At 42.3% G+C, this 11928-nt stretch overlaps 1 protein-coding gene across 1 annotated transcript in view; it reads left to right on the forward strand.

Annotated features, from left to right (window-relative positions):
• The window catches only part of MAOB (monoamine oxidase B), a 118808-nt gene extending 107730 nt beyond the window's left edge, over window positions 1–11078 (forward strand). The window contains exons 11-15 of the mRNA XM_055564551.1: window positions 1023–1080; window positions 4398–4495; window positions 7911–8022; window positions 8811–8873; window positions 10074–11078. Coding sequence (XP_055420526.1) covers window positions 1023–1080; window positions 4398–4495; window positions 7911–8022; window positions 8811–8873; window positions 10074–10226 — 484 coding nt within the window. The 3' untranslated portion in view covers window positions 10227–11078. The remainder of the gene's footprint in view (window positions 1–1022; window positions 1081–4397; window positions 4496–7910; window positions 8023–8810; window positions 8874–10073) is intronic.
• The last annotated feature ends 850 nt before the right edge of the window (window positions 11079–11928 follow it).

An 11928-nucleotide genomic window follows, 5' to 3' on the forward strand; every position in this document is an offset into this window, starting at 1 on the left:
TAATAATACTAATACTTTTGAAAGTCATTGGCCTAACTTTATACCACCTGTAAGATCCTGTTTAACAATGCTATTCTCTAAAAATCAGAATGGAAATAAGTCTAATCTTGTACCTTAATTAACTAATTATAACTTTTGGCTTGTATCCGATTCCCCCATAAGACTAAATCTCTTAAGAGCTATCATTTATCAAGCATTATTACATATGTACCAGTTGTTGTGGAGATAGTGAGGGACAGGGCAGCCTGGAGTGCTGCATGCAGTCCATGAGGTCAAAAAGAGTCGGACACGACTGAGCAACTGAACAACAACAACCAGTTATTCACCTGGAAACTTTGTATGCTTTCTACCCATGGTTCTCAAACTTAATCACCTAGAAGGTTTGTGAAAACACAGATGCTGCCACTGCTGTTTCTGAGTTGGCAGGTCTGGGATGAGATCTGAGAGTCTGCATTTCTGACAAGCTCCCAAATGATGCAGTTGCTACTGGTCCTGGGGCCACACTGTTTTACTGTGATTAGTGAAAAAATCAGGCGAGTTTGTGGACAAAACTAAAGGTCGAAGAGCTTAAGTAACCTGCTTAAGACTTCACAGCATGGAGGAGACAGAAGCAGAATTCAAAGTTGTTCTTTCTCCACTTTGCCCATTTCCTCTTAGTGGGATGAGGAGAGAAGGAGGGTAGCAGGAATCCTATCCTGGTCCTCCCAGAATCTCCAGTGCTTAGGAAATTGACAACAGGTACACAAGGTTTCCTTCGATGAATGAGTAAATTGCCCTGTGCCCCTGGTGACGCAGGCGATGCATCCCTTTCTTTTCATTATAACTTTTTGTGACCTCGTAGATTTCAGATACTGGAACTAAAATAAAGTGCCTTGTTTTGAAAAGTTAAAATCAAATGTCAAGTGGAAGCAAAAGTTCAGAGGCTCAGAATCTTTTTGAATGATGAGAATCATAGGTACCTCTTCCACTTTTGCTTCCTTCTTCATTTTCATTTATTTATTTTTTCTCCCCTCTTCCCATAGGTTGAAGAAACTCTGTGACCTCTATGCAAAGGTTCTGGGCTCACAAGAAGCTTTGCACGTAAGGCTTCCCAACCCTTCCCTATAGGACAGAGATCTTGCTTTTCTTTTTCTTTCTTTTTTTTTCAACTTTGGCAGCACTGTGCAGCATGTGGGATCTTAGTTCCCTGACCAGGGATTGCATCTGTGCACCCTGCAGTGGAAGCTGGGAATCTTAACCACTAGACCACCAGGGAAGTCCCGAGAGATCTTTCTTTGTTGTCTTGGGCCTAGCAGTGATGGGCTCATGCAAGTCAGGTTCTGGAGCTCATGTTTTCCTTGATCTATTCTTGGAGGGCTGTGCACAACAGGGCTGGTCAACTTATGAGTTGTCCCAGAAGGGATGGGCCCTGGCTAGTGGCAGCTTGAAAAGTGAAAGTGAAGTCACTCAGTTGTGTCTGATTCTTTGCAGCCCCATGGAATGTAGCCTACCAGGCTACTCCATCCATGGGATTTTCCAGGCAAGAGTACTGGAGAGAGTTGCCATTTTCTTCTCCAAGTGGCAACTTAAGGACCCTGCAAACTAATGTGTTTTACGTGATGCTACCCTTGTCCCTGAGTTTAGAGCTCTTCCTGGAGCAGGGAAGCAATGCTGATTGGCTCAAGATGAGCCTTAGCTGAGCTTCCTAGACATCTTTGCAAGTAGTTCTCCTCCCCTCTGCGTGGCTAAAGGCGGGATGATATGGGAGGCAGGGAAGTAGGGGCATTTGATGATAATCAAAGGACCTAATGTGCCCATAACCAGTAACCATAACCACCACCCCCATCAATATTTAAAACAATGAGCTGACATTTCCTTCCATTCACCAGACTGCTGGGTTTTAATGTTTTGACACGGATTACATCACCTTTTGAAAGCTATTATTAAATCCAGTTATCCATGAAGCATTTGAAGACAATGGAAAACATTGTACAAATGAGTGGTTAAAGCATAAGGAAAATCTAATGAAGGGACTAAGAATATTTAACTTGTTAAGCCTCTTAAATCCAAATCTCTGCACCACACATCATGACCTACTTGAACAGCTCCGTGGCTTCATCTTATCCCTTGAACATTTATTTTGCTCAACTTTGCAATGGCTGATTTCCTCCTAGTCAAAAGTTGTTGTGGTTTTTGAATTTGTCATTTTTGTTCATCCTTTTAAAGCAAGAGTTACTTGTTATAGGTGAAACACATGCTCTTGAAGCTTCAAAGAATTTGTCCTCAGCAAATGAACAAGAATGACAAATTGATTGGTTTGGAGAGAAATATAATAATGAAGAATGGGTTTTGTTTCATTTTTCACTGTCATACACCATTTAACAAGATAAAATATAAGCATAGCCTCTGGACACAAGGATACTATGAGTGAGGTAGCAAAATCCAAACTCTATGCACATTAAAAATTAATCCTGTCACATCTGCTGAAATTGGCTGGTCTTTCTATTTAAAAATTACAGTTCAAGATATTTCTCCCTGGTAGATACTCAAGCTTTATTGAAGTTACGTTCTGAGACACCCTCAGGCTGAGGCAGCGCAGAGCTGAGGTTCCTCCAACCACCTGTGAGATGGTTGTTTGGGGAACCCCAGTGGGAGGGGAAAGCAGTTCTCAAATTCCCAAAAAGCTGATCATTTTTAACAGGGGAACAGTCTCTTTTTCTTAGAAAAATATGTATAATTAATTTCTGATGATAAAAATGAGTTGTTTGCTCTTGGCATACAGAGTGGCAGTTGCTTTGGCATTTGTCCTGGGATCAGGGAAAGGTGAAACATGAAGTCCAAACTTTCTTCTGATTGGCTGACTGGATATAGGCAGAGAAGCATGCTTGTAAGGTGGTTATCACACTCAGATGCTGAGAGGGAAGAGGGCTGGGCCAGAGGCATCAGAGCCACTTATACCTAGCAGAAGGGGCGTTGTGCCCTTTTGTTCATTGTTACAAATAGCTATCCAAAGTCCCATGTGTGACTACAATTGTTTTAAATGAAACATCTTTTCCAAATCTCTTTTTACAACTAACATTTTTCTCTTAAGACTTGCCATGTTGATTTTATTAACAACTTTTCAAAATAATGCTTAATGATAACACTTATGTTTACTTTTTTTAGTACAACTTGAAGTTCACAAAACCTCAGCTAATGTTTTGCCTGTTCATGGGAAAAACATATTTTTCAGGCTGATCGTTGCCTGCATGTATTGCCATCAATGGGCTTCAGCTGGTAAGGAATCTGCCTGCAATGCAAGAGACCCCAGTTCGATTCCTGGGTCAGGAAGTTCCCATGGAGAAGGGATAGGCTACCCACTCCAGTATTCTTGGGCTTCCCTTGTGGCTCAGCTGGTAAAGAATCTGCCTGCAATTCAGGAGACCTGTGTTTGATCCCTGGGTTGGAAAGATCCCCTGGAAGAGGGCATGGCAACCTACTCCAGTATTCTTGCCTGGAGAATCCCCATGGACAAAGGAACCTGGCGGACTACAGTCCATAGGGTCTCAAAGAGTCGGACATGACTGAGTGACTAAGCACAGCACAGCATTCCACATTTCCATCAACAGAATTGCCTATATCCCATGAAAACATTAAGTCGTCTGTCCTAGCTTCTCTTAACAAAGTTGACTTGCACCAAAAATGTGAATCTGGTCATTCTTTTTACTTAACAGGCAGTCTTTCTACTTTTTTTTTCCTCCTCCTTACTCTAGTAAGCATAAATCCTTTTTCAAACTTGTCCTGAAACTATTAGGCACTAAAAGCTTCTTAATACCTAAGACCACTTTAAACATGGAGCTAGACAATTGCAATTTATGAACGGTACCTGGGACATGAATGAAGCAAGTGTGAAAACTAAGTCAGAATTTCTTAGAAGTTTATAACCAAGGACATTTACATGTCCAAAGTCATATCTCTAAAAACATCATAACAATAAAGCTTTATTTTAGACATAGGGCTTTCCTGATAGCTCAGTTGATAAAGAATTTGCCTGCAGTGCAGAAGACCCCCCCCCTTTGATTCCTGAGTCAGGAAGATCCGCTGGAGAAGGGATAGGCTACCCACTCCAGTATTCTTGGGCTTCCATTGTGGCTCAGCTGGTAAAGAATCTGCCTGCAGTGCAGGAGACCTGGATTCGATCCCTGGGTTGGGAAGATCCCCTGGAGTAGGGAAAGGTTACCCACTCTAGTATTCTGGCCTGGAGAATTCCATGGACTGTATAGTCCATGGGGTCGCAAAGAGTTGGACACAACTGAGTGACTTTCGCTTTAGATATATGTTGGTTCTCCAGTATGAAGCCACCGTGATGTGTTTGATTTATTCTGGATGAGATCACTTCCATTGATTCTTCTCTGAGTTTTTGTCACTCTGCCTTGCAGCCAGTGCACTATGAAGAGAAGAACTGGTGTGAGGAGCAGTACTCAGCAGGTTGCTACACTTCCTACTTCCCTCCTGGGATCATGACTCAATATGGAAGGTAGAGTAAAAGTGGGCTCAGTTCTAACTGAAATTCCCTGAATCTGAATACATAACTCTAAGAAGGTTCATGTAGCTCTACTCCCTTGTTTCTTATAAATGCTGGGGGAAAATAATCCCCAAATCTCTGGGTTCCTTTGTATCTTGTGAATCTCACTACTGAAGTCATTGCAATGCCACATCATGGTGGCACTTTGGACTCTGAATTCCTCTGAAGGAGCAATCCCAATCAATAGAACCAAAGAAGACTGCAGCCTAAGATTAGGAATTTAGATAGGGGGTTCATGTATATTGTCAGAAGAACTGTCTTTATAGCAAGTGTAGGGCTCAGTGAAACTTCCTCAAATGGTACCACATAAGTGCCAACATGGGTACAGCATTATAAAAACAAATTGAGTTCTAGACTGGGAATAAAGGGACTTGGGTTCCAGTCCTGATTCTACCAATAACCAACTTTTCCATCCTGGACAGGCCACTTCTCTCTGAACCTTATTTTCCTTATCAGGTGTATGAGAAAATACAAGGTAGCATACAGTAGACAAGAATCAGTATATTAATGAGAGCATACTTTTTTTAAACATCTTTATTGGGATATAATTCACATACCATTACTTTGCCAACAAAGGTCTGTCTAGTCAAGGCTATGGTTTTTCCAGTAGTCATGTATGGATGTGAGAGTTGAACTATAAAGAAAGCTAAGTACCGAAGAATTGACGCTTTTGAACTGTGGTGTTGGAGAAGACTCTTGAGAGTCCCTTGGACTGCAAGGAGATCCAACCAGTCCATCCTAAAGGAGATCAGTCCTGGGTGCTCATTGGAAGGACTGATGTTGAAGCTGAAACTCCAATACTTTGGCCACATGATGAGAAGAACTGATTCACTGGAAAAGACCCTGATTCTGGGAAAGATTGAAGGCAGGAGGAGAAGGGGATGACAGAGGATGAGATGGGTGGATGGCATCACTGACTCGATGAACATGAGTTTGAGTAAGCTCCAGGAGTTGGTGATGGACAGGTAGGCCTGGCATGCTGCAGTCCATGGGGTTGCAAAGAGTTGGACACAACTGAGCGACTGAACTGAATTCACATACAATAAAATTCACCCATTCAAAATGCATAATTCAATGGCTTTAGCATTTTATAGTGTTGTGCAGACAAGTATGAATCATTAGTGTTTAGTTTATTGTAGTTAACAAGGTATGAATTAATAATACAGCAGTAACTATTAACCGTTAGAGTAAAACTAAACCAAGAGATCATTTGGTACCAAGAGCTCAATCTAAACAGAATAGGAAATGTAGAGTGATGAGTAAAAGCCTGAGTATGCAACAGGAAAAAAAAAAAAAAAAGGGTGTGAGTAAATGTAAACGGCTAATCAATCTGTTCATGAAAACCAGTCAAAGAAGGATTAAAACCTGCTTGCAAGAAGATATATAGTGGCTTTGGTTAGCACTGTCCCATCTTCCTGAAGATGGCAAAATATCATCTACGAGATCATTCTGCAGTAAAAGGGCACCACCTGATTAGTTACTGGGTCAATAAGCTAATTTTTGTATATGCTGATTGTAGACTATGTCAGTAATAAATGTTTCATTCATCACTTATTACCTGTGTGCCAACTATTTGCCAAGCATTCTGCTGAAAACTTCAGTATAGGCAGACCTCGAAGATATTGAGGGTTCAGTTCCAGACCACTACAATAAAGTGAGTCACACAATTTTTGTTTTTGGTTTCCTAGTGCATAGCTTCCTTGTTAGTACCGTGATGAGTATCCCTACCTGTCAGGTGGGAGACCGGGGTTACATTCCCTGAAGCAGAGGTGAGCTCTTTTGAAGCTTCCCAGGTGGCACTGTGGTAGAGTCTGCCTGCAATGCAGGAGACTCCGGTTCGATCCCTGGGTTGGGAAGATCCCCTGGAGGAGGGCCTGGCAACCCACTCCAGTATACTTGCCTAGAAAACCCTTCCTGAATACCCTTAGGCTCTGCAACCCATGCTGGCTATGGATAATTCCAGATGATGCTGTGTATTGTTATCAGGATTCTAGTCTTTTATAATATCTTCTAGTGTCCTCCTGGATTTTTTTTTTTCTTGATGGCTGCAATAAGGGTAGGTGAAAGAAAACCCACCAATTCAAGCCAACTCGTTTTGTTTTCTTTGAAAGGTCCAGTGGTGTACAGTGTTGTCTAAGAGTGAGGGTATTAGCTCTGGACATCCACATCCATTATCTGGAGTATAATGGAAACATGGAATAGGATGCATAATGCCATATTGATGGTGCCTCCCTTATGGTATTTTTGTCAGGGTAACAGCAAACAGTCCCTCTTAGAAACCAAGTGCTGTGACCTTCTGTCCTATTATGTAGCATATGGGCTTCTTGTTGTTGCTGTTGCTTAGTCACTCAGTCATATCTGACTCTTTGCAACCCCATGGACTATAGCCTACATAGCTCCTCTGTCCATGGGGATTCTCCAGACAAGAATACTGGAGTGGGTTGCCATTTCCTCCTCCAGGGGATCTTCCTGACCCAGGGATCAAACCTGCATCTCTTACATTTACTGCATTGCAGAGGGATTCTTTACCACTAAGCCACCAGGAAGCCCAGGGCAATTTTCTTTAGTGGAGGCAATAGCCAAACAGTGCTGACATCAGAAGACTACCTTTCAGCAGCTGGAAGTAAGTCCTTCATTCTTGAAGTAAGGTCTAGGTGGACCTAATGTCCACCATAGTTCTTGTACCTCCATATTCTCATCTGCAAAATGAGGATAATGATAGTATTGACTTCATAGGGTTGTAGTAAAGATTAATGCACTTAGAGGAGCACTTGGTGCCCCCCAAAATGTTAACTGCTTATCATTTAATGCAATAAAACTCTTCACACTGATAAAGTGCTCAGTGAATGGTTATTGTGGAGTCATAGTGATATGCACAGATTTGTTGAATGTTACTGGTAAGAAAGGTTTTAAAAATCAGTGGATCATGCCCCTTAAGGGATGGGGAAGCTGGAGCTCAGTGAGAGGACACTTTGCCAAATTCACTGGTGGAATGACCAGGTGGGAAACTGGGGTACGAGTCTCCTTGTTCAAACCTGGTGAATCATAAAATGAGCTTATCCATGACCGGGCACATATAGTTTCTCACTTCATGTACTCAAAGCAAATGCTTCTTTTACCTCGGGGGATGGCAGCCCCTTTACCTGTAAGTTCTTGGTGCAGGAATGAATTTGGGATTTTATTCCACTTTTGTCTGTGACAAAGATCATGCAAGAACTGAAGGAAACTATGAACCTCATTCCAAAATTGCCACTGGACTTCCTGACATTTAAAATCTGAGGAAAGTGACCAGCCTTGGTCTTTGTAGGAAGGCTCTCTTCTGGCTCTCTGAGACTGACCACTTTTATCTCTTTGCTTTCTTTTCAAGGGTTCTACGCCAGCCAGTGGGCAGGATTTACTTCGCAGGCACAGAGACTGCCACACACTGGAGTGGCTACATGGAGGGGGCTGTGGAGGCTGGCGAGAGAGCAGCCCGAGAGGTAGGGCCTGAGGTCATGCGCTGTGGAGAAGGAAGTAACTCAGGGTCCTGACAAGCAGGTTAAAGATGTCTGAGATCCTGGAGGCCAACTGCCCATTAACCCCCATCTGAAAAACCACAAAACACCCTTTTAAACAGGAGTCTTGGGTGAAATGAACACCTTAACCCCAAAGTAATGAGTCCAAGGTAAAAAGACTCCATGGGGCAAAATATCACCATGGCTATACTTGAGAGAGAACCTCGGTCTAATATTATGAAACCAAACATGTTTACCCTAGGACTCAGAATTCATTTATGTATTTTCTGACAGTTCCTCTGGTCTCATCCCTATTAAGGCGTGTTTGCGGCTACTAAGATTTATTGTGAGTCTAATGAATGTGCTTAGTCTCTCAGTTGTGTCTGACTCTGTGCGACCCTATGGACTGTAGCCCACCAGGCTCCTCTGTCCTTGGAATTCTCCAGGCAAGAATACTGGAGTGGGTTGCCATGCCCTCCTCCAGGGAATCTTCCCAACCCAGGGATCGAACCTGAGTCTCCTGTGTTGCAGGCAGATTCCTTACCACTGAGCCACCAGGGAACCCCAAGATGCCACAGATGAAAGATCTTTTGGATATTTTTGAGGGTTCAGTGGACTACACTGGCTTTTACCCTGGAGTGTATAATGGATATCCCAAAAGACATTGTTAGTCTGTATTTAAAGAGCAGATTAGGAGATTAAGAGAAAGATTAGTAGATTGGGAGAAAGACAGTGTTGTTTTTGTTATTCACCAACATGCTCTTTCTTTTCAGATCCTGCATGCCATGGGCAAGATCCCAGAGGATGAAATCTGGTTGCCTGAACCAGAGTCTGTGGTAGGTTCTATTTTATTTCATGAATTAATTTCTTTCCTTTGAGAACAGTTATTTGCAAATAGAACACACTTGTATATATTCACAGACCCTCCCTGTAGTGATTCAACCCATGGATGTTTAAAGAGATGTCATGGGTTAGGGCAGAGGTGAGGGATTTAGAAGACCTTTGATAAATTTGTAGTTGCCACATGCCTTGCAGATTATTAGGAAAAAGTATTTTTTTGGTCTGGTGAGATTACTCAGAGAGTTCTAGGCTTATTAAGAACTCAATAAAGGTCTCTTGAATAAATCTCTAACCTGGTGATAGGGTGGAGGAAATGAAGGGAAGATAAGTCAGTATACTCTGTTCAGAGGGCAAAGAAGTGGAATGAAACAGAGCAGATTTAAATTAAAAATGCATTTTCAATATGCCTATCATTTTGTAATAAGACCCCAGGAGATTTTCCTGACTGGAAGGAAGGATACGTAGAGGGATAGAGTGAAATGCATTGTAAAGGACAAGTGTCTGAAAGGTCCGAGTTACTCGTCTATCAGGAAGAAGGTCAAAGGCAATAGCCTGGCCACCCTGAAGTCTTTCTCTTAGTGCTTCTGTCAGAGATGGGATTGAGGACTGAGTGGACCATAGATCAATTCACTCAACACATATTTATTGTGCAACCTGCCACTGGCACAATACTTATTGTGCCATCAGCCACTGGGATAATGGTACAACTGCACTTTCAGAGCTCAGCACGTGGTGGGGAGAAGAGATGACAACCAAAAAGCCCCATGTGTGATGAAGATGACATGCTGAGAATGTAAAAAGAGAGAGTCAACTTAGCTTGGGGGCACTGGAAAGGCTCCTGGAGGAAGTGAGGGGGAAACTGAGGCTTGAAGTTAGTGGTCAGAGTTAGCTAATTCAAGGGCCCCGTGGTTGAAGAGCATCACTGACTCAATGGACATGAACTTGGGCAGACTCTGGGAGTTGATGAGGGACAGGGAGACCTGGCATGCTGCAGTCCATGGGGTCTCAGAGAGTCGGGCATGACCAAGCAACTGAACAACAACTGGTGGGGAATGGAGATGAATGTTCTGAGCAAAGGGAATGTGATGTTTCATGGCCTGGAGGTTGGCAAATGTGAGTCACATTCAGGGAAATACAGACTTCTTGGAGCAAGGTGCACAAGCCCTGTACTGACACCAAGTATTCTCTGACCCCAGGATGTCCCTGCGAAGCCCATCACCACCACCTTCTTGCAAAGGCATTTGCCCTCCGTGCCAGGCCTGCTGAAGCTGATTGGACTGACCACCATCTTTTCAGCAACTGCTCTCGGCTACCTGGCCCACAAGAGGGGGCTCCTGGTGCGAATCTAAAGAGAGGGCATCTGTAACCACACCCTGGTGTGTGGGTTTGGGGGAAGGCATTGTAATAAAGTTCCACAAAGATGCAAAGAATGTAGAGTGAGGCGGCGAGCATAACGATCAGTCAGACTTTCTGACCACAGGATACACAGTCTCTCTTTCTCCATTTTGGCACCTGTGTATTGTCTAGTACCTAGCTTAGCACTCTGTCTCACCCACTTCCAAGTTCACTGGCTCCAGAATCTTTACAGTAGTTAAATTGGCTTGTGAAAGGTCCTTGCTATCCTACTATACATTGCCCAGGCACACACACACACACACACACACACACACTACTTTTTTCTTACTTCTATGGCTTTGTGCTTGTCCTTCCTCTTTCCTGTAATGTCCACAACCTTCCAGGTTCTCTACATTTGTCCTTAGAATCCCATATTGTTACAGCTGGAAGAACTTAGACACCATCCAACCCTTACTTTCTATTTTAGAATTGAGCAAACTGAAATGGAGAGAGGAGGAACTTAATGGCTCAATGTCCACAATAAGCCACTGATATTTTGGTGACTAGGACACAGGTCCATTGCTTTATCCCATCTCTCAGGATGGATTGCCCAATCACCCTTCTCTACTCCCTGCCAAGGTTGCTGTGTTCCCTTGGGTAGGTTTACTCTGTACTAAGCTGTTTTGTGCTGCTCAGATGCTACTACTCAGTATATATCCTTAAGTCTTACTGTCTTGGGCAGTGTGTCTTCAGCTCATTTTACCTTTTTTTCATGGTAAGAGTTCTTGTCTTTTCTTCCTTTTGTATCCTCCACTGAATCTGGATACAAAGGTTGGTGCACATTTGGGTAATTCAAATAAAGTTGATTGACCAGATGTCTGTTGTCTTTTCTTTCTGGGTAATGACTTTCAGGGTTTTGATAGATCAAATCAAGATTCAGTATTAGGCATATAATTGAGGCTTAAAAGCATTTAGTCAAAATTTCCTTGAAGCTCAGATGATGCATGCATTTTGATTGTGTGATCCATCATGGGTGGCATCTATGTGAGCACTTGGCAAGTGATTTATAATGATATGAAAAGGATGCTAAAAGACAAAGCTCCTTGTTTCTGCCCCCCCAAAGGCTGTCAAAATAATTGACATATTAATAAGCAAGATGCTTTAACAATTAAGATAATTGTAATATTTCAGTTGACCTTTCATATGCCTGTTAGTGCAAAGCTTTTTACTAGGTACACTCATTAATTTAAAACCACAGTTCCACAGTCCATTAAATCCTATTTGAACTACTTTTTAAATGAGATATTCATTTCAAAGTACTCATACATTTCAACTCCCAGGGTCAGCTTTTATCAGGATATATGTTAAATCCATAAATGACAATTCTCACATGCTGCTTTAGAAAATGAATGTTATTATTCTTAGCATAAATGACATTTAAGAAATCTCCCAGGATTAATAGATAATAATATAGTTTCTGATTTTACAGTGACATTTACACTTGTGAATTTGTAAGAACTTTAGAGACTAAATGAGGAGATGAAAAAACCAACTAAGACTTATGAAGTGATTTCCCTAGCAGTCTGGTGGTTGGGACTCCAAGTTTCTACTGCAAGAGGCATGGTTTGGATCCCTGGTCAGGGTACTAAGGTTCCCACATGCTGTGTGGCATGGCCAAAATAAAAAGACTTCTGCAACAATTTTGGTTTTTGCATC

Source organism: Bubalus kerabau, chromosome X, assembly GCF_029407905.1.
Source record: "Bubalus kerabau isolate K-KA32 ecotype Philippines breed swamp buffalo chromosome X, PCC_UOA_SB_1v2, whole genome shotgun sequence".
Taxonomy (NCBI): domain Eukaryota; kingdom Metazoa; phylum Chordata; class Mammalia; order Artiodactyla; family Bovidae; genus Bubalus; species Bubalus kerabau.